The 27,560-nt window shown below is 40.4% G+C and overlaps 1 protein-coding gene and 1 pseudogene across 1 annotated transcript in view; one reads left to right on the forward strand and one right to left on the reverse strand.

Moving 5' to 3' along the window:
- Nucleotides 1–27,560, forward strand: part of LOC105499398 (ankyrin repeat domain 55) — a 139,135-nt gene that overhangs the window by 33,714 nt on the left and 77,861 nt on the right. The window contains exons 3-5 of the mRNA XM_011771949.2: nucleotides 10,528–10,650; nucleotides 18,763–18,893; nucleotides 24,319–24,428. Coding sequence (XP_011770251.2) covers nucleotides 10,528–10,650; nucleotides 18,763–18,893; nucleotides 24,319–24,428 — 364 coding nt within the window. The remainder of the gene's footprint in view (nucleotides 1–10,527; nucleotides 10,651–18,762; nucleotides 18,894–24,318; nucleotides 24,429–27,560) is intronic.
- On the reverse strand, nucleotides 252–1,624 carry LOC105499397 (glycoprotein-N-acetylgalactosamine 3-beta-galactosyltransferase 1 pseudogene; annotated as a pseudogene).

A 27,560-nucleotide genomic window follows, 5' to 3' on the forward strand; every position in this document is an offset into this window, starting at 1 on the left:
AACTGTATGTGTTGGGAGGGGTTGGATCATGTATATCATACTGCAAATATAAACTCAACTCTTGAGCTGTATTAATAACACTGAGCAACAATATTTCTTTCTAAAATTTTCTTTAAGGCAGATCTGTTTATTACTAACATAGCACAGTGTAGTTTTAGCAAATTCAACTGTTTTAGTTTCTTAGTGACAATAATACAGATGGTCAAAAATAGACAACAAAATCTCTTTTCTAGTTCCTCTACCTGGCCACCATTTTAAAAACACAATTTCTTCTTATATATATAGATATATTTTTATATTACTGTGTCAAAACACATTTTAACAGACTTCGCAGGTCATTTAAAGCTTCAGTTTATAGTCATTCATGTGAAAGGTTTCTATATGGAATGTTCACTTAGAATTCCTCCCTGGGATTCCAGTGTTCTATGTCAGAAATGCAGAAGTCCTTCAGTGCAATGCTAGACATTTTACCTTTGTTCATTCGTGATTTTCTTTCAAGGGTTTCCTAACTTCACTTTTGTGCCTTCATTTTTGTTTGCTTGACTAATTTCCTTTAGTATATTTTCAGGTAAGGTAGCTTGATATCTGTATAAATAAATATACGGACGAAGATGATAAATGAGGTATTCTAACACATACCCACTTGTAAAAATCAACATAGTGAAAAGAATCTGCAAGATCAGAACAGCAACCAGGACCCTCTACAGGAGGATAATAGTTGTAATTCCTGTACCAAAAGGTTCTAAGTAGATAACCTTTATTAAGTGGTGTTCTGGCACAAAGGGATGAAAAGGTTTTTTTCCAATGGCATCTCTGGAATCTCCTGCTTCTACATTTATAATTTCCATGCATCTTCCCAGCGCTAAGTCTTCAATGGAGAAATTATGTGTACACCTGTCTGTTTTAAATGCATCAACAAATCTCTTCAAGCCTTCTTTGCTTAGTAAATATGCTGCTCCTCCACTCATACAGCCCTGTTTTACAAAGGGTTTAAATCTTCTTCCACAGTAAATGGGTTCTTTAGAATCATATTTTGAAAGAAGCCATCTCAAATTGTCTAGTACGAAATATGTATCATCATCTGCTTTCAAAAACCAATCAACGTCTTCTAAATGATGTTCATGAACATACTGAAAAGGTTTAATTGTTTTCCAGTAAAGCTGATCTCTGCCTTCTTTGGTTTTCAATCCCACAGCAGGGAAGTCTTTATTTTCTTCCGAACTCATAAAAAACACTTTGTGACTATGCTGGACCCAGGTAACTTTGACACGTTTGGCCTTTTTCTCTAGGTTTTGAGGGCCTGTCATAACCCAGCAAAGAATTGTAACTTGCTGATAGAGGTTGTCAGTGATGTCTATGTTCTCATCTGTACGTTGGCTAGAATCTGCATTGAAGTTCATTTGTCCTTCTAGATGATTCTGTCCATTATCATCTGAATGCCTCGCATGAGGATCATTATGAAGAACATCAGACTGGGTGTCACCCTCTTCTCCCAACAAAATACTAAATAGCTGAGAACATAAAAGAAATCCTATTGCCGATCCATAGAGGAAGGTAAAAAAATTCAGCCAGGATTTAGAGGCCATCTCCCAAAGTGTATTTCTGACATCAGCCCCGGCTCCCTCTTGCCCCTCCTGGGGGGCAGAGAGGGCGACGACACAGGACTGGCGACCTTTGCTTCTCTGGGCACCCTCAGAAGTGGCTCCTGGCCCCTTGCCGAGGCTGCTAGCTGCCACCCAGATCATTCTCCGGCAGCGGCAGCAGAGTTTTAAATAAAATACAATCTGCATGTCTTCACATGCTTCTTTCTTCCTATTTGTTCACGTTTCTTCCATTTTCTGTCCTCAGAATCTCTCACCCTGTGTGTATTCTGAAATCTCTCTTTATGCACCCATATAGAAGTCTATCTGTTTAAAGCAGTTAGAGAGGCAAGACCATTCAAAACATGCTCCTCATGTAAGCCATGTGGAAAGAAAGATAGATGATGAATAGATGAGAAAGAGAGAGAGAGAGAGAGAGGAGTGATAGGAAGGAGACAAGGAAGGACTGAGGTATTGTTTATGTAGATCTTTTAGATATCTTAATAAGTGGGCTTCTGACTGTCAGTAGAAAAAAACTTTCCTGCCCTCATTTTAGATTCTATTAGGACCGTCAGTCATCCTCATCTTTGTACTTGTTATTTCTACATCATGCTTCCTCATTTCTCCAGAAATTTTCTGAACAGTTTCTAAGTTTGTGACCAATTATTTGCCTTGACCGCAACTTAGATTGGCTCTTTCTAAACAACCCCTAGGGAAGCTCCTTCTTTTCCTATTTCCTCGTTGTGCTGTGGTTTAGTGTACATTGCAGAGCCAGAAGGAATTGTGAAGTACATGCTATTCTGCTCCACACGTCTTCCTTTTCCCCCTACCCTGTGCTTCACTCTGTGTCCAAATTCCTTCTAAACAGGTTTGGTGGCCATCTAGCCAAGAGAGGTCATCTTCAGTGACAGGAAGTTCACTATTTCTTGAGATGACCCAGTCCATTTTTATAAACTCTAATAATAATTAAAATACCTTTCTCTCTCACTCTCACCCACTGCTATTTCTAACTATGGGAGTCTCATAGAGCAATTTAACCATAAAATTGTTTGCATAAAAGCCTTTTGAAAAACAATTCTATTTACAATGGTATGAGAAAGAATCAAATACTTAGGAATAACCAAGGAGATAAAAGACAGGTACACTGAAAACTACAAAGCATTGCTGAAAGAAATTAAAGAGAACACCAGTAAATGGAAAGACATTTTATGTTTCATGAATTAGAAAACTTAATATTATTAAGATGCCAATACTACACAAAGCAATCTACAGATTCAATATAATCTCTGTCAAAATCCCAATGATGTTTTCTACAGAAATAGAAAAATCATCCTAATATGCATATTGAATTTCAAGAGACCCCAAAATAGCTAAAACAATCTTCAAAAAGAACAGTTGGAGGTTTCACACTTCCTGATTTCAAAACTTACTACAAAGCTACAGTAGTGAAAACAGTGTGGTACTGGCATACAGACAGACATATAGATCAGTAGAATAGAACTGAAAGTCCAGAAATAATCCCATACATTTATGGTCAACTGATTTTCGACAAGAGTGCCAAGACCATTCAATAGGGAAAGAATAGTTGCTATGACTTGAATGTTCCCACTGAAAGTTGTATTGAAATTTAACTGTCATTGTAACAGTATTAAGAGGTGGTGCTTTTAGAGGTGATTGGGGCATGAAGGCTCTGCTCTCATGAATTGATTAATACTGTTATATTAGGAGTGCGTTAGAGATCTCTGGCATGGGTATCTGATAAAAACAATGAGTTTGGCCTGATTTCCTCTTCTGTCTCGCATGCTCACTTCTGCCTTTCACCCTTCTGCCATGAGATCATCCTCACCACATGTTGGCACCATGCCCTTGGACTTCCTAACCTCAAGAACCATGAACCAAATAAGTTTATTTATAAATTACCCAGTCTATAGTATTGTGTTATAGCAGCAGGAAACAGACTAAGACAATAGTATTTTCAATGAATGATGTTGGAAAAACAGGATAGCCACATGGAAAAAAATGTATTTGAACCCTTACTTTACACCATATATAAAAGTTAACTCAAAATGGATCAAAGACCCAAACATAAGACCTAAAACTGTAAAGCTCATAGAAAAAAGCATATGGAAAATCTTCATGACACTGGATTTGGCAATGATTTCTTGACTATGACATCAAATGCACAGGCAACAAAAGAAAAAATAGACAAATTAGACTACATCAAAATTAAAAGCTTTGTCATCAACTATCAACAGAATGAAAAGGTAACCCACAGAATGAGAGAAAATATTTGCAAATCATATACCTGATAAAGGTTTAATATTCAGAATATATAAAGAACTCCTACAACCCAGCAACAAAAAGCCAAACAACTTAATTCAAAAATGGGCAAAGGATTTGAATAGACATTTCTTGAAAGATATGCCTATAGCCAATAAGCACATGTAAAAATGCTCACTGTCACTAATATTAGAGAAATGCAAATCAAAGCCACAATGAAATACCACTTCACCCTCATTAGGATGGCTATTATTTTTTTAAAAACCAAACAATAAATAATAAGTGTTAGCAAGGAAATGGGGAAATTGAGACTCTTGTGCACTTTGGTGGAAATACAAAATGGTGCAGCCGTTTGGAAGACAGTATGGTGGTTCTTTCAAAAATTAAAAATGGAATTATCACATGATCCAACAATTTCACTTCTGAGTATATACCCAAAAGAATTGAAAGCAGGAATGCAAAAAGATTTGTAGACCCATGTTCACAGCAGCATTATTCACAATAGCCAAAAGATGGGAATGACCCAAGTGTCCATTGACAGGTAATGAATAAACAAAATGTGATGCATACATACAATTAAATATTATTAAATCTTAACAAGGAAGACAGTTCTGACACATTCTACAACATGGATGAACCCTGAGGACATTATGTTACGTGAAATAAGCCAGTCACGAAAGGACAACGGTTATTGATTCCACATACGTGAGGTGCCTTTAGTAGTCAAATTAATAGACGGAAAGTAGAATTGTGGTTTCCAGGGACTGGGGACAGGAAAGAATGGGAAGTTACAGTCTAATGAGTACAGAGATTTGAAAGATGAAAAGATGAGTTTCAGTGATGGTCACACAACAGTGTGAATGGACATAATGCCATCGAACTGTAAGTACACTTAAATGGTTAACATTTCAAATTTTATGTATCTTTTACCACAATTTTTTTCTTTTTTTTTTTTTTTTTTTTTTGAGATGGAGTCTCGCTCTGTCACCCAGGCTGGAGTGCAGTGGCGTGATTTTGGCTCACTGCAAGCTCCACCTCCCAGGTTTTCGCCATTCTCCTGCCTCACCCTCCTGCACAATTTTTTTAATTAAAAAAAAAACTCTAACTATCTGAAGGCTACTATCATGACCCCATGGAATAATCTTCAGAGTAGACACATTTATTTCCTTCAACCATTCTTCACGTGACTTGATTAAAGTCCATTCATACCTCTAGTCACTCACCTCTGAGTGTTCTCCAGCCACTATACCCCTGTTTAATTGAGACCATAGACCTTAATATGACACTGACCAGTTTAGAATGGAAAAGGCCTATCACTGCCCTCAATATGGCTACTAGATTTGGTAATTCAGCCAGACTTCCTCCTAATTTATTACAATGCTGTTTATTTCTATAGAGCTAATTTTCCAACTAAAACTCCAAGTTCTTTTTTAAAACGTTTTATCGGTCAGTACTTTTTCAGTGATTAAAAAGAAAATCCAAATGAATAAAGAAAATCCAAATGAATACACAAAATCTATGTAAATTGACTTAAGCTGAAGGCATCACATTACTTGACTTCAAATTATACTACAAAGCTATAGTAACCAAAATTGCACGATACTGACATAAAAACAGCCACGTAGACCGATGGAACAGAATCGAGGTTCCAGAAACAAGTTCACACATTTACAGTCAACTCATTTTTAACAAAGCCACCAAGACATACATTGGGGAAAGAACAGTCTCTTCAATAAATGGTGCTGGGAAGACTGGATATCTATATGCAGAAGAATAAAACTAGACCCCTATCCCTCACCATATCAAATCAAAATGGATTAAAGATTTAAATATAAGACATGAAACTACCAGAAGAAAACACTGGGGAAATGCTTTGGGACATTGATCTAGGCTAATATTTCTTTTTTCTTTTTTCTTTTTTTTTTTTTATTGGTGGGGGGAGGTGTAGGGGGCAGAGAAAAGCTCTCCACCTTTCTCTGGTAAGAGAAATATGTCACCAGGTGGCTTCCAGGTTCATGGATGGTAGAATAAAGTGACAGTATTGTTCTCGACAACCCCAGTCAATATATCAAACGTATCATTGCTTGTCATGGGCTCTAATTGGGTCACATCCCTGAGTCAGTCTCCAAGGCCAGGATAATGCTAGTGCTGAGTGGCTTAGTTCTAAGCCACGTGTTCTGCCCCTGACCAGGGATATAGTCAATTCCACTGAATCAGCCTGAGAGCTAGAAGAGGAGAGGAAGTAGTCCCTAGAGAATAAACAGGTTAATCTTATCAACAGGGAGAGGGGAAGTTGAGTGCAAAAACTACATACTTAACCACCCTTCAATTAGTTCAACTAGATATTTTGTGGACTAAGATATTGTTACCAGGGGTCCTTGTTCTTAGAGCTCCGAAGATGGTGGCGGGCCACTTCCAAAATGGTGAGCCACTTCCAAGATGGTAACAAGCCTCGTGTTCTCTGACCTGGGGTTCTTGGCCTCACGGATTCCAAGGAACGGAATCTTGGGCCATGTGGTGAGTGGTACAGCTCTATTAGAAGCTGTGGGTCACGGAAGAGAACCTAGAACCCAGTGACTAGTGTTCAACTTGATTAGGATGAACCTGAGCACTTAGCCGTGAGGGATCAATGGCAAGCCTTTAGCCCGATTGGGAGCGGCAATGGGCGCCTTGCTGGATCAGGAGCACAGTGGACACCCTGCCAGATCCAGAGGGATATAAGTCAGCGGCGGGTCTGTGACAGGGGCAAACAGCAGTGGTGGACATGAGCGAAAGCTCAGCTCGAGCGGTAACAAACACGGACCAGAAGAGAGTGCAGTTGCAAGATGTAATAGAGTGAAGACAGAGCTCCCATACAAAGGGAGGGGACCCAAAGAGGGTAGCCGTTGCTGGCTCCAATGCCTGGGTTTATATCGCGATCATTGTCCCTCCCACTGTGCTCTCAGGCAATAGATGATTGGCTATTTCTTTACCTTCTGTTTTTTCCTAATTAGCATTTTAGTGAGCTCTCTTTACTACCTGATTGGTCAGGTGTGAGCTAAGTTGCAAGCCCTGTGTTTAAAGGTGGATGCAGTCACCTTCCCAGCTAGGCTTAGGGATTCTTAGTTGGCCTAGGAAATCAGCTGGTCCTGTCTTTCAATATGTTACTCTACGTTTAGCCCTATTAAACACCATCTAATTAGATTTCTGGCAAGATATTTGGGGATCATAATTCTATCAGGCAATGCATTCATTGTTTCTCTCAGCTGTATGTGGTCGACAGTGTGATGAATGTGCCTTGCGTATTTAATGCACTCCGTGATGAATGGATTGTAAACACATTTATGTCTGTTATATAGGCACATTATATAACATATGAACAGGCTATTAAACACAGAGCTCCTCAGCCTACCACCAGGATCTTCTTCCTGAAGTGATACCACCAGCATCTTTGGCTGTGGTCACACAACCAGATACCAGCTCCATTTTTGTCCTATTTCTGGGCCCTATTTCTTGTGCCCAAATATATTGTGAGAAATCTTAAAATGTCTAGAGTCCTGGGAAGTTTCCTAATGGAGATTAACGTTCTGTGCAATTTATGAAGTCTTTGTCTAATCATCATCAACAAGAGACTATTTTCTCTACATGTCCCAGATTTCTAATGCTTTCTAAACACACCAAAAAAAATTTTTTTAAGTAGCAATAGTCATAGCAAATATATACACTATTATATGCCAGGCCTTGTTCTAAAAGCACACAGAATTAAATATTAACTTATTTCTTTCCTCACAACAAACTTATAAGAGAAGTAGGTAGTTGTCATAATTATCATCATTATTACCTTCATTTTAAAGACAAAGAAACTGGCCAGGAACAGTGGCTCACGCCTATAAATCCCAGCACTTTGGGAGGCCAAGGTGGGAGGATCGTTAGGAGACCAGCCTGGGCAACATGGCAAAACCCCATCTCTACAAAAAATACAAAAATTAGCTGGGCGTGGTGGCGCGTGTCTGTAGTCCCAGCTACTCAGGAGGCTGAGATGGGAGGATCACTTGGGCCTGGGAGATCAAGGCTGCAGTGAGCCAACATCACGCCACTGCACTCCAGCCTGGGTTAACCAACGAGACCCTTTCTCAAATAAACAAACAAACAAACAAACAAAATGAAGAAACGAAGGCCTGGAAAGGGGATGGCCCAAATCCACACAGCTGGTCAGTGCAAACTGGGACTGATACTGAAGTTGTCTGGCTCCATAGTCCTTGTGCTCATCACAGGAGTAGCATTTGACCCGGACACTCCTCCTCTGTCACTTCTGGCCCCCAGGCAAATGTGCAAGTGAGTCCGCCTAAAACAAACACACGAAAACAACAAAATAAGTTAGGGAACAACCACTCACTTTACAAAACAGTTTGTTGTCATAAATGAAATATTTCCAATAACAAGTTCCTTTGGGGACAGACAGGTCAACCGGCTAAAAGTCGCTTATGACTTCCCAAAAATACTGGGACAGAGAAACCGAGGCAAAGGGTTAGGTCCACTGCCAACTAAAGATCAATTAGAACTGAAAACTAAAAAGTATCTTTGACATAATGTCCACATTAGCAGAAAAACACAACTTAAAAAAACCTTTTTCTCTTTTTTTTTTTTTTTTTCTGGAGATGGAGTTTCGCTCTTGTTGCCCAGGCTGGAGTGCAGTGGCACTATCTCGGCTCACTGCAACCTCTGCCTCCTAGGTTCAAGCAATTCTCCTGCCTCAGCCTCCCAAATAGCTAGAATTACAGGCATGCGCCACCATGCCCAGCTTATTTTTTGTATTTTTAGTAGAGATGGAGTTTCTCCATGTTGGGAAGGCTGGTCTCAAACTCCCAGCCTCAGGTGATCCACCTACCTCAGCCTCCCAAAGTGCTGGGATTAAAGGCGTGAGCCACTGCGCTTGGCCAAAAAACGTTTTCTTACACACGTATTTTTTCCCTGGACAATGCTATGCTTTCGGGGCAGAGGAGGCGTGCATGGGAGGAACTGTGTATGAGTCGATCAGCACAGCCTCTCCCTGGAGGCCTCCTTTTGAGCAGAACTCACCTCCCAGTCCTCCCTGTGCTCCACTTAACCACAGGTCTTTGTTTGTTTGTTTGTTTGTTTGTTTTTGAGACAGAGTCTCGCTCTGTCACCCAGGCGGGAGTGCAGTGGTGCGATCTTGGTTCACTGCACCCTCTGCCTCCCGGGTTCAAGCGATTCTCCTGCCTCAGCCTCCCAAGTAGCTGGGATTACAGGCGCATGCCACCACACCTGGCTTGTTTTTCTGTATTTTCAGTAGAGACAGGGTTTCACTAAGTTGACCAGGCTGGTCTTGAACTCCTGACCTCAAGTGATCCGCTCGCCTCGACCTCCCACAGTGCCTGGATTACAGGCATGAGCCACTGTGCCTGGCCCCACTTGATCTATAGTTCTCTTGTCGCCTTTTTGTTTGTTTTTTAAGACAAGGTCTCACTCTGTTATCCAGGCTGGAGTATAGTGGCACAATCATAGCTCGCTGCTTAAACTCTGGGGCTCAAGCGATCCTCCTGCCTCACCTTCCTGAGTACCTGGGACTACAGGTACCCACCACCATGCCCAGCTACTTTTTAAAATTTTTGTAGAGAGAGAGTCTCACTGTGTTGCCCAGGCTGATTTCGAAGTCCTGGGCTCAAGCCATCCTCCCACCTCAGCCTCCCAAAGTGCTGAGATTACAGACGTAAGCCATTCGTTGACCGTGTATTAGTTGGTTCAGTTGTGCCCAAGGCACAATGCAGGTGGCTACAAAATTCAAAGGAGTTGCCTATAGTTCTGTTTCCTCCGGGAATTCCATCTCATGAAATCCCAGGTGGTTGAAATGAAGAGACTTTCATGAAGGGACAGCTTGCAGAGATGAAGCAGGGCTGAAAGGATGAACTGGGGATGCTGAAGCTCCACAGACTAACATCAGTGGGAAGCGAAAGAAGCATGGGAGGGGACCGTTTTATCAGGGAACCCAGTGAAACTGACTCTGTAGAGAAAGAGACTGGCTCTGCCAAGAAAGAGCCTCCTGGTGGGAGAGAAGTGGCTCCTGCCGAACACTGCACTAGGGGAAGGCAGGAAGAAATGTCCCTTCTCTCTCTTCTCCCCACGAGGCTCCTGCCCGTGCCTTTCATGGGCAAGCAAGAGGGTGAGGGAGCCTGGGTGGAGCACTCAGCAAGGGTCAGTCCTCAGGGTACAGAATAGGGCGGGAAAGGCCGGCTCACTCTCTACATCTGGAGATCAGAGAACAGAGAGCACAATGTCTCTTTCAAAGGTGGTAAACTGAGTCATTGAGAGTACAAGGAACATGCTCCAGATGAAAAAGGGCAATGCAGAACCGAGATGAGGGCCCCACTTTCCTCTCTGGGCTCACTGACTTCGAGAAGCCTGAATGCCTGGAAAGAATCAGAAAATCTCAAATGACATCCAATCCCTCAGGTTCCTTCCCAGTACACAGCGGTGTTACAAATGGCATGAGTGATCCTCCTTTCTTCAGAAGTGGTGAGGGAGTGTGTGGCCAGGATGACTCAGTCTTCTGCCTGGATTCACTTGAGAAGTTTTAATGAATCACTTGTGTGGGTGAGGACTTGGGTATTGTTATTCTTTCAGTGAACTGGCTCTACACACTAACATTGTGTCTGTTTGATGCATGAAGGTGACTCATCCGAGGAAGTTGACCTGACCATGGTTTATCAGGCAGCCTCTAATGGAGATGTCAATGCTCTGACTGCAGTGATTCGGGAAGACCCTTCTATCCTAGAATGCTGTGACGGTGAAGGTGAGATATGTATGCATTTTGAATCCAGAATGTTCTGCTCTATTTTTTTAGAGATGGCCTTCAGACATGAGCAATGTGAATAAATGTATATCTGACCAGCCATTTTGATACTGTGGCTATGTGCAGATACCTTGGTATTTCTTTAAATAAGGGGGTTAGACACAGAATTTCAGATTCTTTTACATCGCCTCTTATGAGGAAGTCATCATTTTGAGTTTGTTTTCAGTATCTTTGTATGAATGACCAAACTAGATAGGTCAAGTAGTTAGAAAAGGGTACGAAAAGAGTAGGCTATTTTTGGTAGCAATGGATCTTAAGAAAATGTGACTGTAAAAGGCAAAAAGCAAGGATTTCTGCTTCTGAGAAGATGGAGTAGATGCATTTCTTTCGTATTATTTCTGCTAAATACAACTAAAAACCCTGGACATTATATATAAACATAACAAGACTCTGGAAGATGGAGATAAAATGACAGATGAGCTGAGATCTCCTGACTCAAGGAATGACATTGTGTAAGTGCCCAGGGTTTTCTTTTTGCCTCGTTAATCCCAGAGCTGATGCTGAAGAAGCTGGCAACCCAGAAATGTCAACAGGCACAGACCAAACAGCAACAAAAACAACAAAAGCCTTCTCTCTCTGGCAAAAGGACCAGGAAAGGAACAGCCTAGAAAGACAGAACACTTTTTAGACAATAAGTCCCTACTCCAGCCAAATACCACAAAAAGCCATGGGGCTCCAGCCCCACTCATTCCAGCAAAGACTAAGTAGGAAACCTGGATTTCTAATGCCACCTTGCAATAATGAGGTGGCACCCCTTTACTTCCCCCTTTACAGCAGTGCCCATGGAAGTCAGCTAAAATAAAAGGTTTAATATCAGGAATGTCATAAGATAATACCCCAAATGTCCAAGTTTCAATTACTTGTCATACCGAGAAACAGGAAGATCCCAAACTGAATGAAAAAAAATCAACAGACGCCAATAAAAGAGATGTTAGAATTATCTCACAAAGATTTTCAAATAACTGTGACAAAAATGCTTCAATGAGCAATTGAAAACATGCTGAAAACTAAAGAGAAAAATAGAAAGTCTCAGCAAAGAAATAAAAGACATAAGGAAAAACCAAATGGGAATTTTTAAAAATCAAAAATACAATCATCACAATGTTAAAACTCAGTGAATAAGCTCAGCAGCAGAATGAGGATGCAAAGGAAAGAATTAACGAACTTGAAAACAGAACAGTAAGAAATAGACAATAAGAAATAGATAATCTGAAGAGCCCTATAATTAGGAAATTGACTTCATAATTTTAAAATCCCCCCAAAAAAAGATATCTTCAGGACTAGATTATTTCACCAGAGATTTGTGATCCTCCCACCTTGGCCTCCCAAAGTGCTAAGATTATAGATATGAGCCACCTCACCTGGCAGATTTCTACAAACTTTTAAAGAATAACCAGCATCGATTCCACATAATCTCTTCCAAAAAAAGAGATGAGAAAACACGTTTCAGTTATGTTTATGAGCTAGTATTACTTCACTATCAAAACCAAAGACAATGTAAAAAAAATAAGCCTGTACACCAGTAGTCTTCATGAATGTAGATATAAAAATCCTTAACCAAATATTAGCAAATAGCATTCAGTAATATACAGAAATAGGCTGGACATGGTGGCTCACGCCTATAGTCCCAACACTTTAGGAGGCCGAGGCAAGCAGATCACTTGAGGTCAGGACTTCAAGACCAGCCTGGCCAACATGGTGAAACCCTGTCTCTACTAAAAATACAAAAATTAGCCGGGTACGGTGGCATGTGCCTGTAATCCTAGCTACTGGGAAGGCTGAGGCACGAGAATTGCTTGAACCCGGGAGGCGGAGGTTGCAGGGAGCCGAGATCTCACCACTGCACTCCAGCTAGGTGACAGAGCGAGACTCCATCTCAAAACAAAAACAAAAAGAATCATACACCATGATCAAGTAGGGTTTGTTTTAGGGATGTTAGGGATGTAAGACTGGTTCAATATTTGAAAGTCAATGTAATCTACCAAATTAACCAACTAAGGCAGAAAATCACATGTTCATATCAATTAATACAAAAAAAGCATTAGACAAAATTTAACACATATTAATAATAAAAATCTCAGAAAAATAGGAATAGAGGAGAGCTTCTTCAACGTAAGGAAGAGTACCTGCTACAACAACAACTACAACAACAACAAAACTCTAGAGCTAAGGTTTTACTTAATGGTGAAAGTTTGAGTGCTTTGCCCCTAAGACCTGGAACAAGGTGTGAATGTCCACTCTCACCACTCCAATTCAGCATAGTGTAATATGAGTGCAAAGGGGCAAGAAAAGGAAATAAGAAGCATACATCTTTTATTTTTTTGACAGAGTCTCACTCTGTTACCCAGACTGAAGTGCAGTGGCGCAATCTCCGCTTACTGCAACCTCCACCTCCTGGGTTCAAGCAATTCTGCCTCAGACTCCCGAGTAACTAGGATTACAGGTGCCCGCCACTGCGCCCAGTTAATTTTTGTGTTTTTAGTACAGACAGGTTTCACCATGTTACCCGGGCTCGTCTCAAACTCCTGACCTCTCGGGTGATCCGCCCACCTTGGCCTCCCAAAGTGCTGGGATTACAGGCATGAGCTACTGGCCCAGCCAAAAGTATACATCTTGAAAAAGGAAAAAAGAAACTGTTACTTTTTGCACAATTTGTTTGTCTTCATAGTAAATCCTAAGGAATCTACCAACATACTCCTACAACTAAGTGAGTTCAGCAAGGTCACAGCATACAAGATCAATATACAAACATAAATTTTATTTTTGTATACTAACAATGAACATGCAGACATCAAAAATTTATAATACCATTTAAAATCACTCGATAAAAAGAAACACTTAGGTGTAAATACAACAAAATATGTACAGAACTTGTATGTTGAAAACTATAAAGTGCTAATTAAATAAATCAAAGATCTTAATAATTGGAAAGGCATAACATGTTTGTGGCTCAACATATTAAACATGCAGTTCTCTTCAAATTTGTATACAGGTTTAGTGCAAATTCTGAGGAGACATCTTGGCATAAGACGGAGATCACAATTTCTACCAAACCCCAGCAAGATTTTTTGTGTATATAGACAAGATTAGCTAAAATGTGTATAGATATACAAAGGAACTAGGATAGTTAAAACAATTTTGAAAAGGAATAAGGTGGAAGGAATCAGTATACCCAATTTCAACTACATTCAAGCTACATGCTATAGTTTGAATGTGTTCCCCCAAATTTCATGTGTTGGGAACCTGGTCCACAATGCAGTAGTGTTGAGAGGTGGAACCTTTGGGAGATTATTGGGATTAATCCACTCATGGGTCATTGTGGGAGTGGGTTAGTAATCATGGGAGTGGGTCTGTTATAAAAGCTAGTTTGGTGATCTCTCATGAGCCCCCTTGCCGTGTGATACCCTGTACCACCTCGGGACTCCGCAGAGAGTTCCGACCACTAAGAAGACCCTCACCGAATGTAGTCCCTCAACCTTGGACATCCCAGCCTCCAGAATTGAAAGAAATAAAATTCTTCTCTTTATAAATTACCCAGTCTTGGGTATTCAGTTATAGCAACAGAAAACAGACTAAGACAGTACAAAAATCAAAACTAGCTGGGTTAATACATCTAGAGTATTCAGAGTTATGCCTGATACATAATAAACACTCAATAAATACAAGCTATTATTATTGCTTTTGGAATTTCATAACCATACTGTAATTACTTTGCACCACCCAGGACAAGACAATGAGTCTCAAAGTGGCTAAGTTTCTCAACCAAAGTTTCATAGCTAGTAAAATAGCTAGGAACTGGACCCAAATATTCTGTGTCCTTGGTTAGTGCTCTTTCTGCTCCTTATCTTATACTGCAGATGTCTTAAAGTTCTTGGACACTTTACCACAAAAGCAAAGTGGATCACTTAAGGACACAAGATGCTGAGGCTACCTTCCTGCACACCTTACCTAACCAAGTTGCTCCACCCTTTATTTTGTGTATTTTATTTCAAATATAAAATATTTCAAACATAAGACAAAGTACAGAGAATAACATGTCAAACTGCTATGTAACCACCACCCAGAATTTAACAATTTTGACAATTTGCAATTTTTTTCTTGGATTTTTTTTAAAGGAAAAAAGTTACAGAGCAGTTAAAGGCCCTTTTTATCCTTTTCTGATTCCACCCCTTTTCCCTTCATTCCTTTAAAATAACTAACCACTATTCTGAAGCTGGTGTGTATCTCTCTCCTGTTTCTGTTTTTCTGCTTTGACTACTTTTCCTGGGTTTATAGCAATCTGTTGTTATTTTGATTTATAAAATTTACATAAATAATAGTGTATATCTTTGAATTGGCTTTCTTCACTCAAAATTATGTCTTCAAGATTTATTCAAGTGGATCTGGATTAACTTAACTTGGACATTTTTATGGCTCTATGACACTTCTTTGCATAAATCTAACATAATTTATGTATTTCTCTATTAACATTCATTTATGCCATTTCTTGTTTAATTCTTCATTATCATCTTTGATTATATCTCTTTGTTCATCACTGTGAAAGTTTCTTTATGAAATAAACTTGGAAGTGGAATTACAGGGTTATAAGGTATGAGCACCTATAGTTTTATGAAATGTTGCCACATTTATCCCCCAAACTGGTTGTCCCAACTTATACTTTAACCAACAGTATGTAAGAGTTCCCCAAATCCTTGACAACACCTGGCATTTCAGATGTTTTATAATTGGTAATCCAATACGTATGAATGTCATTGAGAAATGACATTGAGAAATGTAGAAATATGTATTCTCTAATTATTTGAGAGATTTATAATCTTTCATATGTTTATTGGCTTGTGTCTGCTGTCTCTCAAATTGCTCCTACATTGTTTATTTCTTTCTGATTCAATTATTGATGTTATTTATTTAGTTAAGCTCATAATTTTTTCTTGGTTTTATGAATTAAAATAACCTCCCAAGCTGTAGCTGGCCTTTTCATTTCATTTATGGGATCTTATGTAATACAGAAAATTTTAATTTGAATATAATTTAATTTAATAAAATGTTTTCTTTATAGTTTGCAGTTTTTATGTCTTCTTCAGTAAGGCCTTACTAGTCTTAATGTTATAAAATATATTCGTCTATATATTTTACAAGTTGTTAAATTTTGCTTTTCATATTTGGAAAGTATTTATGTATGATGTGAATTTTAGATCTAATTTTAATGTATCCCTTTTGTATAGCCAGTTTCTCAGCACCATTTATTGAATACCTTTTTTTTCCTACTGATTTGTGATGACACTTTGGTCATATATTGAGTTCCTCGATAGGTCTAAGTATTTCCTGAACTTTTTCCTCTGTTCTGTTGACATATTTATTGTTTTAATTACCATGGCTTTATAATCTTGTTGGTTCAAAAAGCAATAATCATCTTTAGTTCTACTGTAAAATTGTCTTGAAATTTTTTTGGCACTTTAAACTTCCAGATAAATTTTAGGATTTTTTTCAAGTTTCACAACAGCTTTGCTGAGTTTTTATTAGACTTGCAATGAATGTATAGATTCATTTTCAGGAAATTGATGGCTCTATTATATTGAGTCTTCTCCGTCATAAACATAGTATGTCTTCCCATGTTTAGTTCTTCTGTTATGTCACCCGATAAGTTTTATACTTTTTATCCACATAAGTCTTGCTCTTCTTCAGTTAGATTTATTCCTAAGTACCTTATTTTTGTTGTTGTTGCTATTGTTTTTTGTTACTTTTCCCATTGCTTTTGTTTAAGGAAGACCTTTTCTTTTATATATGAATTTTATATACAGGAACAATGCTGTACTCTTATTTGTTTTATTTTGAGGGTTTTTTTCCTTCTATTTTCTACAAGGACAAATGTACCAACTTAAAATAAATTTTGGAACCCAATTTGGAGATAAATCTGTCATTCCTCCCTAAACCTCAGTTAGAGACACGTCAGGAAAATTATTTTAAACTTAAGAAATACTTGGGCCAGATGCAGTGGCTCATGCCCATAATCCCTGCACTTTGGGACATTGACGTGGAAGGACTGCTTGAGCCTGGAAGGTCAAGGCTGCAGGGAGCCATGATCACACCACTGCACTCCAGCCTGGGCAACAGAGCAAGATGGTGTCTCAAAAAAAAAAAAAAAAAAAAAAAAATTAGTTCAGTAATCATTTGGTTATGCATTTCAGAATTGCTGTTTAATATCTTCCCGGTACCAGATACAGTGGTTGGTACTGAGGATTCAATGATGAGCATGAGAGATGTGGTTCCTTCCACTTCGAATTTATAGCTTAGAAGAGACAAATTTTAAACACATGATTATGCTCAATCAATACATGATTATAAAATATTAAAAGCGTTACTAGAGAAAAATGAAGGATGATGAAAAATTATAACATGGACATCCAGTTCACAATGGAGGGTCAAGAAGGTGTTCCCTGAAGAAATGTATATGTAAGCTAGGCTCTCAAGATAGATGTAAATTAGCTAGGCATAGCATATAATTTTATGAAAACAGTATCTAGGGATTCTTTTCTTGTTTTTGTTTTTGTTTTTGTGAGATGGAGTCTCTCTCTGTGACCCACGCTGGAGTGCAATGGCACAATCTCGGCTCACTGCAACCTCTACCTCCCGGGTTCAAGCGATTCTCCTGCCTCAGCCTCCTGAGTAGCTAAGATCACAGGTGCGTGCCACCATGCCCAGCTAATTTTTTTTTTTTTTTTTTTTTTTGTATTTTTAGTGGAGACGGGGTTTCACCATCTTGGCCAAGCTGTTCTCGAACTCCTGGCCTCAAGAGATCTGCCCACCTTGGCCTACCCAAAGTGCTGGGATTACAGGCATGACCACACCTGGCCTATCTAGGGATTCTTTAGCTTTACTTACTATTTCAGATTCACAGATTGCTTCAATAATTGCCTTTTGCAGCATGTCCTTTTTTTCTCTCAGTAGTTACAATTACCACTTGTTGACAGGAAGAAAGGAAGGGAGGAAGGGAAAGGAAGGAAATTTTGCAACTATTTTAAGACATAGCACTTCATTGCTGCTTTTTCCCAGTACAGATGACTGAAAGAGTTTTAGAAGGAAAAAAATTGGAGAGAAATTGAGTTGCCGACCACAGCTCAATTTCTGGTGTCCTAGGGACTGCACTGCAAAGCTCATCACTCCCTCCTGGCAATGTTCAAATTCAAATATTAAAGAAAACTTTGGCAAAAGGGACACTTAGAAGTTAAGACTCCGCCACAACTCTGAACTCGGTGCTCTTTCAGTGAAAACAGAAATCTTGGGATTTACCCTTTCTCGGGGATGTCTCAGAGTCATAGCTTGCAGTTCATCTGGAGAAGAATCACAATCTCCAATCCAAAGACATCTACACAAGTCTCAGCTGGGCAAGCGGTGAATCTGAGGTTTGATTTCTTCACCTGAAGGAATGAGAAGCACCTGGATCCTGCCTCATGAGGCTGGCTTGTTCCAACAGCCCTGCAAAGTTCATCAGAATGTGTAATTTCATCTCTATTTTTATTCAGGAAGAAAACACATAAAAAACTAAATGCCTTGGCCTATATTGATTCTGAAAACAGAGAAGCATTTCAGTACAGGTGGCCACTTTTTCAACAAGAATTTGTGCAATCCAAGGCTGGGCACTGTTGCTGTCCCTTAGCACCCGCCACCTCCAATGAAAGTGTGCTGAACCCATCTCAGATAGAGCGGCTTTCCAAAAGCACTCCCAGATGCTACATTGTTCAAGCTAAGTCAGGATAAATCTCTTATGTCTTAAACTATGCTGATCCCTGACACAGTCATAAGCAATTTTTATCATCTACCCAAAATGTTTTTCTCAGCCAATTATTGCAAAATTGCAAAAGATTGTAAAGAGCCAGTAAAAAAAATACATAGTTTATAGAGACGTAGCAACAATCAGCTTTATCTCCCTTCAGTCTCATACAAACAGCTGGGTTTGTATTGCAAACAGCAAAATAAATGAACAGGCCAATAAAGCCTGATCATCAGTTTCATGGGTCAAATATGTTTAAAGGCTGTTGAAATGTCTCATTCCAGGATGCACGCCCTTGATGCATGCGGTTTCTGGACGTCAAGTGGACACAGTGAAGCTGCTGTTGAAGATGGGAGCGAATATTAACATGCAGGATGCTTATGGCCGCACAAGTTTATGCCTGGCCACCTACCTGGTACTGATTTGTGTCTGTCACAGGGTCTAAGGAGCAGGGTAGGCTAAGGGTGTCATTATGGGGTCCCAGTTGCAGAGGAGCATTCTTGGATCTATGCAGCTGGCTAAAGGAGCTAGAACTTGAAGCTTTACTCCAATCATCTTCAACATTTATATCCCCACTTAGAGTTGGTTTCATGAATTTGGGCCATTTTGGATCTTCCTAACAATCCTCTAAGATAGAGGTGATATGGCCATTAGGGAAACATTCTTTTCTATCTTAACAGCATCAGAATTTCTCTCAAGATATTTCTGGACACACTTGGTGCTTCTAAGAACAATCTCCCTAAATAACCCCAACAGGGTGGGAACACTGTGAAGATCCGGTTAACATCTGTGGGGTAGGATTGGTCGAGTAGAAGCTTGAGGCTGAGGAATGTGGAGAACAATGAGAACTGGGGAAGGTGGTGGGAGGGACTGGACGATAGAGAACAGGGGAGACATAGCAGGCTCTTAAAGGGACAACGTCAAGCAGAGGACTCAGCCCACAATCAGGGTTCAATTTAACAACTGTGTCGTAATACTAGTCCTCACCAGTAGAGAATTCGGCTCAGCATTTCCCAACATTAGAGCAAGCTTGGTTAAGCCTTACTGAAAATTCTCAAGACCCTCTCCTCTCAAACTCTTCCTGTAATCCTTTTGGGAGGTCCTAGGGATGCCTTGAGCTCATGTCAAACAACTCCTGACCACCACATGGAGGTCATCCTTTTTCTTCCTCTCCAGAGAGGCACCCAGAAATCTTCACTGTGACCACCATTGCTGCCAATGCAGCTTCTTGCATTTGCTATAGCTTGCATTTGCTATTGCTGCCCACTGATGGTGGTGAATTCACTCTAGACCAGCCCCACTGAAGGTGTCCTGCTGAATTAAATCACTTCCCTTTCCCAAACACCACCCTCTTCTGCCATGAGCTGGCATAGATTGCAATGAAGCATTGCCCAAGTCTTATAGAGATTTCCTTTAAAGCCTACTTTTTCATTTTCTATTTGTGCCCTCTCTCTAGAACTCACATGCAAATCTGGGAAGAAATTTTCAAACTGTGGTCCACAGATCTTTTGTGTAAATATCCCTCGGGGTGCTTGTTTCAAATGCAAGTGCCAGGCTGGTCCGATGGTAGAGGGTTATCAGAACTTATTCACGTTAGTATCGAACGCAGGTACCAGGGGTGTACCCTAGACCTCCTGAGTCAGATACTCTGGGAGCAGGACTAGGGTAATTGGTGTTGGGGGAGTCTGCATGTTAAACAAATCTCCTTGGGAATTTTTTTTCTTTTTTCTTTTTTCTTTTTTTGAGGCAGAGTCTTACTCTGTCACCAGGCTGGAGTGCAGTGGTGCGATCTCAGCTCACTGCAGCCTCCACCTCCCGGGTTCAAGCGATTCTCCTGCCTTAGCCTCCCGAGTAGCTGAGACTACAGGCGTGCACCATCACACTCAGCTAATTTTTGTATTTTTAGTAGAAACAGGGTTTCACCATGTTGGCCAGGATGGTCTCGATCTCTTGACCTCATGATCTGCCCATCTCAGCCTCCCAGGCAATTTTTAAAAACTTGCCCATCAAGTTTAAAAGCCACTGGTCTGTGCATATTAGCCGAAGTCCCATACCTCAGACAGACATATGGCTGTCCTCCTAGCCCCCTCCCTTCTAGCACATGCCTTAAGAACTGCTCTTGCTATGGACTTTTCCAGTATCTGAGCTGAAGAAAAGAGAAAACTGGGTGGAGGAAGGGAATAGAAGGGGTTTCTAAAGTTGACGGCCACTAGCACATAGAATGTAGTGAAAGTAAACTGTCCCCCTTTCAAAGTTCAAAAATTCAAAATTTTACATTTCTTTGACTAGAGAGCTATGCAGGGGACTGGGAAGAAGTGATCCTCTAAATCATGGTGAATAACGATGGATACCCTCGGAGCCTAGAGAGTTGACACCTTTGCAGACAACTCTTTCTAGGAATATATTCTAAGGGGCTGCATGAGGAGAGTCTGCCAGCAGGACACCATGTGGTGCCACCTTTTAAATTCTGCCCCCATCTCCGTGTGGCTCCCCAAGGCAGGACCCTCCATCATTCTGCTGAGGCTCACGGGAAGCGGTTGTCCTGGGGACTGCACTGTGAAGCTCATCCCTCCCTCCTGGCAATGTTCAAATTCAAGAATTAAAGAAAAACTCCCCAAATGGGACACTTAGAAGTTAAGTCTCTGCCACAACTCTGAACTTAGTGTACAGAAAAACTTACTACAGATGTGTCAAACTCAAATAAAATATGTAGAGTTGAGGCTGGGCACAGTGGCTCACACCTGTAATCCCACCACTTTGGGAGGCCAGGAGGCTGGAGGATCACCTGAGGTCAGGAGTTCGAGACCAGTCTGACGAACATGGAGAAACCCCATCTCTACTAAAAATACAAAATTAGCCGGGCATGGTGGTGCATGCCTGTAATTCCAGGTACTCGAGAGGCTGAGGCAGGAGAATCGCCTGAACCCAGGAGGCGGAGGTTGGCACCATTGCACTCTAGCCTGGGCAACAAGAGCGAAACTCCGTCTCAAAAAAAAAGAAAAAAGAAAATAAATAAATATATATATATTTTATTTTATAATATAAAAATGTTATATATAATATATAAATATATATAAATAAATATATATTTATATATATAAAAATAGAGAAAGAGAGAGATGAATCTCTACATTTAACGTATTATTTGATATATAAGAATTGCGGCCGGGCATGGTGGCTCATGCCGTTAATCCCAGCACTTTGGGAGGCTGAGGCAGACGGATCACCTGAGGTCAGGAGTTCGAGACCAGCCTGGGCAACATGGTGAAACTCTGTCTCTACTAAAAATACAAAACATAGCCAGGTGTGGTGGCGCATGCCTGTAGTCCCAGCTACTTGGGAAGCTGAGGCAGGAGAATCACTTGAACCCAGGAGGCGGAGGCTGCAGTGAATTGAGATCGTGCCACTGTACTCCAGCCCGGGTGACAGAGTGAGACACTGTCTCAAAAAACAAGGAAAAAAGAATTGCAATACACACACCAGGTGGTCCTCGGTATGTCCAAAGAATGAAGAGGAAGTTGTAGGTTTTATTAGAAGGAGAAATGTTACATATTGTTTTTCTAGAAAGTTCATTGGCACTAGTCGAGTTTTGGGGAGCTGGCAAGCTCTGATTGGTGAGTGACCATGGTGGGTAAAATTCTTTTTGTTGCAGCAGGTTTTTCGGAAGCCATTAGATAAAACTAGTTACTAGGCAGTTTCAGCAGCCAGGCTTGCAGATAACTGAATTTTGGAGCAATGTTACGTGCCCGGCCTGCTTTTTCCCCTGACTTCTCAACTCTGGTTTAGTAGTTGGATACAACAAGAAGGACCCAATTCAAATGATCAAATTTCACAGGTGTGCGACATTGTTTAGGCAAATCACTGTATCTCTTTGTGCTTTCTCCTTTATTTGTAACACTTAATAAAAAAAAAAAAATGCCCATCACAGCTGAAGAATAAACACTGGGGGAATCAGCCAGCACATAGTAGGTATAAAACTCATTTGTTGGTTCTTAATAGTGACTGACCAAGTGTTTCAGATAGTATATTCAATGGTTTTTCTTCTTTTCATCTTCAAGAAAAAAAAAATCAGAAAACCATTGACACACACAGAGTTCCAGGAAATGTTGCAATATGATTTTTAGAAGTGTTTCAAACTTCCCCCCACCAAAAGATCTGCTTTTCAAAAACTGTAAATCTTTGGCAACTCTAAAATTTGCCCAGCATGCCTGTCTTTTGGGTCTCTGGGTCTAATTTCTCCTTTTAATCTGAGAACTTGATGATTTAGACATTAACAACTAAAAACAGATTTAATGCATCAGTAAGCCATGACTCAAGACTGGAAATGCCAGAAAAATACTTGCTTCTACTTAAGACTTAGATATTAATGGTCAATTCTACAAAATCATATTCAATATTCATACTCTGAGTTTTGATGCATTTTTGTTAATTTTCCTTCCAGACTTCAAAACCAAAAGGTTATTTTCTGATCATGATCTTCCTTCTTCTCCACGCATTTATTAACATGTTGATTTTTTTTTTTTTTTGAGACAGAGTCTCGCTCTGTCACCCAGGCTGGAGTGCAGTGGCACGACATCAGCTTACTGCAACCTCCACCTCCCAGGTTCACGCCATTCTCCTGCCCCAGCCTCCCGAGTAGCTGGGACTATAGGCGCCCGCCACCATGCCCGGCTAATTTTTTATATTTTTAGTAAAGATGGGGTTTCACCATGTTAGCCAGGATGGTCTCGATCTCCTGATCTTGTGATCCACCTGCCTCGGCCTCCCAAAGTGCTGGGATTACAGACGTGAGCCACCGCGCCCGGCCAACATTTTGATTTTTATTGCTTTCAATGTAAGGAGGAAAAATCTTCAGTCATCTTTCTCATTTTACTGGATAATTTTGAGGTTTGCCTAGACACGAATGTAGGATGATGGGAAGCCTGCTTCTGAACAAAATAGAGGGTTATCCTATTATTCTTCATAAAAATAATTTCATCTCTTTTTAAGTCTGCTTATAATTGGGCAAGTAACCCAAGCCATTCTGGATGAATGTAGAAGACATCCTCTTTAACACGCGAGCCAAACTTGGTTATCAATAGGTATGGGTCAGTTAAAGTAGCATGGGAGGGAGGGCTAGCCTGAAATTATACCGGCCCTTTGAAATGGGAGAGACAATGAGAAGATGACCCAGCAGTAAGTGTCGACCGAGGATGTAACAAGCATGAGATGTGGCCATATCAGGTCTCAATCTAGACAATTGTAGACAGCAGGTTTCAGCAGTTCACATAAAGTTCTTGGGGAATTTACAGGTGGATAAAACATAGCAATGGGAAACCTTTGGAAGGTGCTGGTGATGCCTTATGTTTAGGGATTCAAGCTTTCAGCATCAGAAAGATCAGTCAATAAGGTGGCAGGGTCCCAGCCATTGCAGTAGAGCTCAGGTTAGACTTCTAGGCACTGGGAGGGGGACTGACTTGAATAGGCAAGGTGCTGTCCTTGTGGTTACTAGAAAAGGAGCTTGCAATAGAGGACCAAGGCCCATTTATCATGCAGTCTGAGCTTATACGTGTAATACCAGTGAGTGGCCCTAGAAATGGGGAGGGGGAGATGGAGAGATTCTAAGGTCAGTCTGCATCTAAAGGGGAAAGGTCCTTCCATAAACCTGGGAATCTGTACTTCAAGACCTTCAGTCCTCTGTTGAGGCATCTAAGATGGAGTTGTGGTTCTTAACCACTTCAAGTCAAATAAAATATGTGTTTAGCCAAACCAGAGAAGGGGAAAAAAATCTAGAGAAAGTTTGTTGGACCATGTTACGTGAGCTTCTGTTATATAATGATGTGGTTGCTCTTGTATTTCAGGGCTGGCTTGAAGGCTGTGTGAGTCTACTCAGAAATGGTGCCAAGCACAATATCCCAGATAAAAATGGCCGCCTGCCACTGCATGCTGCCACTGCTGAGCCCGATGTGAGGTAAGTGGCCAGGTTTACATGATGCTCAAGTTGGGAGCGACTCAACTTCTATGAGAAGGTCATCTAATCCATCCCTCTGTGGCTGATAAAAAGAAAAAGAAAACCATCTTTTTTTTTTTTTAAGTTGCAGCAGATAGGACCACAACAAAATATTCTAGAATAATCTCAAACTGTTTCCTCCTACTTCAATAAAAGTTTTGTCTCCTAATCTTTAAGAAGATATGCTGTTTGTCATCATCAGAATTCATATATTCATTCATTCCATTAATCAGTAAGTCAATTATGCATTCAACAACTATTTTTTGAGCACATTTTATGGACCAAAGACTGTTCTAGTCCTTTGAAGTTCCACAGTAAATAAACTAGAGTCTCTGATGTCACAGAGCTTATATTCTAGTGAAGCTCTTAAGCATACCAGTTAACAAATAAATAAGATCATTAATAGTGACGAGGGCTATGAAGAAAATTAAATAGGGCAAAAGAGCAGTGACTGGGCAGAAAGGTTAATGTCTAAACCCAGGGCAATGCCAGCCTTTAGGAGCTGGGAGGAGGCAAAGGAGCCAGCAGCAGGGAGACCAGGGGGTTAGAAGGAAACCGGAAGTGTGTGCACCTAGAAGCCCTGTGAAAAAATACACTCAAGTAAATTGGATGATCAAGAAGGCCACCTTTTTGTAAGATAACTAAGCAACGAAGGAAAAGGTTTTGTCCATAGCAAGGGTAGCTTCTCCATTCCTCTGTGTCTACATGGCCTCAGTTCCCATTCTTTAGAAAGCCCCTCAGAGCAGCTGCTAACAGAATTTCTACTATGGAATCAGTAGCATGGTGGACATTTTCTCCTCTGCAGAACATGCCTCTAACAGGAATTGAGCATTTCCAAGTCTAGGTCATAGGCCAGCAGCACAAGGAGTGTATTCTATATGCTTCACCCTCTCAACTCTGTGTCCAGAACTAAAACCTGAAGCTCTGTCTGGGTTGAGAAGCCCAAGGCCATAATCTTCCAGGCTGAGGAATAACAAGATTTCTTTACTTCAATCTCTTTTACAGTAAAATAAAAGGTCTTGGGAAATTCCAGGACTATTCCCAAGACTTGACTCTTATTATATTGGACTATGTCCAGAAATAACAGAAAACTAGGATTTACCCAAAGCCCAACAAAACAAGGATGTTTAGAGAAGAAACAGCAAACGCAGACAGTTAACAATCAATAGGCATCATGAGGGTATGACTCCCTCTTGATGAAGTAGGAAAAACAAAAAAAAAGAATGACCCCACGAAAATACTTAGTCACAAAATCATACTGTTTCCCCAAGAGTGGTATTTAGAAAATAAGTTTAAAATGTACCTTTTCTGTTTCTTCTGTCTTAATTTACTACACATAATTGCTTTTACTTGCCTCACTCAGAGTGGTCATTTCAAAACCTATTAGCTGATCCTGGAAGATTTAAAAAGCCCATTTAAGTTACGGTAATTATAGCTGTTGTAACACATAAAATCCAAAGCTTCATTGTTTTAACACAGTAAAAATTATTTCTGGCTGGGTGCCATGGCTTACGCCTGTAATCCCAGCACTTTGGGAGGCCAAGGCAGGTGGATCACCTGAGGTGAGGAGTTCGAGACCAGCCTAGCCAGCATGGCAAAACCCCATCTGTACTAAAAATACAAAAATTAGCCAGATGTGGTGGTGAGTGCCTGTAATCCCAGCTACTCGGGAGGCTGAAGCAGGATAATCGCTTGAACCCAGGAGGCAGATGTTGCAGTGAGCTGGGTTCGCACCACTGCACTCCAGGCTGGGTGACAAAGCGAGTCTTCATCTCAAAGAAAAAAAAAAGAAAAATTTTATCAGACATGTAACCATCCAGTGTAGGGGGGTGGTGGGTGGCTCGCTGCCACATGGCGATTCAGGGACCCAAGCTTCTTCCATTCTATAGCACCTTCATCCCCTAAGAGCACAGAATGTCCTTCATTCAGCCTGCAGACAGGGAAAGAGGAGCACAGTAGTCCCCCCTCACCCTGGAGGGGATACGTTCCAAGACCCACATGGATGTCTGAAACCTCAGATAGTACCAAAGTCTATATATGCTATGTTTTTTCCTATACATACATACCTATAAAATTTAACGTATAAATTAGGCACAGTAAGAGATTAACAACAATAACAATAAAATAGAACAATTATAACAATATGCCAGTATCACTACTCTTGCACTTTGGGGCCACTGCTGAGTAAAATAAGAGTAACGTGAACACAGTGCTGCGATACAGCGACAGGCGATCCACTAACTGAGGTGGCTCCTAAGTGACTAATGAGAGCAGAGTGTAGTTAGCGGCAGATTTCATCATTCTATTCAGAATGCCACACAATTTAAAAAATGAATTGTTTATTTCTGGAATTTTTCATTGAATGTTTTTGAACCACAGTGAACTATGGGTAACTGAAATAATGGAAAGCGAAACCGCAGATTAAGCAGGGACTACCCTATAAAGAAGCTACACTCAGTTCTTTAAAACCTCAGCCTGCAAATGACACAATTCACTTCTGCTCATATTCCATGAATAAGGACTAGTCATTCGACCACATCTGGTTGTAAGGTGCTCTGGGGAATATAGTTTCTAGCCAGGAATCCACCTCCCAACAATGCCTCCAATCCAGGAAAGAGGGACAAGGATTTTGGTGAAAAGCTCGCTGTCTCTGCTCTTAACACATTGCACCTGAGGGATAAACTAAGCCTTGTCAGTCAAAATTACATTCAATGTCACTTGGATCAGTTGATTAGGTTCATCCTCTGAAATCACTGCAATAATAAATTGAAAATCAACCCAAGTGTACTTCCTCTTTGTGGACTTGTATTTCTATTTCTTATTATGCTTTCCAGTACTCCTCTACTCTTGAGGATCTACATTAAGTTGCTATAACTTAATGTATAGAGAGCAGACAGTCGTGGCTTCCCCTCTCTTGAAACTGTACTTAATGGCCCAGCCACCACCCTTGGATGAGTTGAAATAAGAAAAATAAACATCCTTCTGTGTGCAGATGAGTAGTTACTTATATTGTCCTAAAAAGCCCTTCACTGATTCTGAAAGATAAAATTCTGCTTTAGTTATGGCAATGCTAGCTGCTTTAACTAATAATCC

Source organism: Macaca nemestrina, chromosome 6, assembly GCF_043159975.1.
Source record: "Macaca nemestrina isolate mMacNem1 chromosome 6, mMacNem.hap1, whole genome shotgun sequence".
Taxonomy (NCBI): Eukaryota; Metazoa; Chordata; class Mammalia; order Primates; family Cercopithecidae; genus Macaca; species Macaca nemestrina.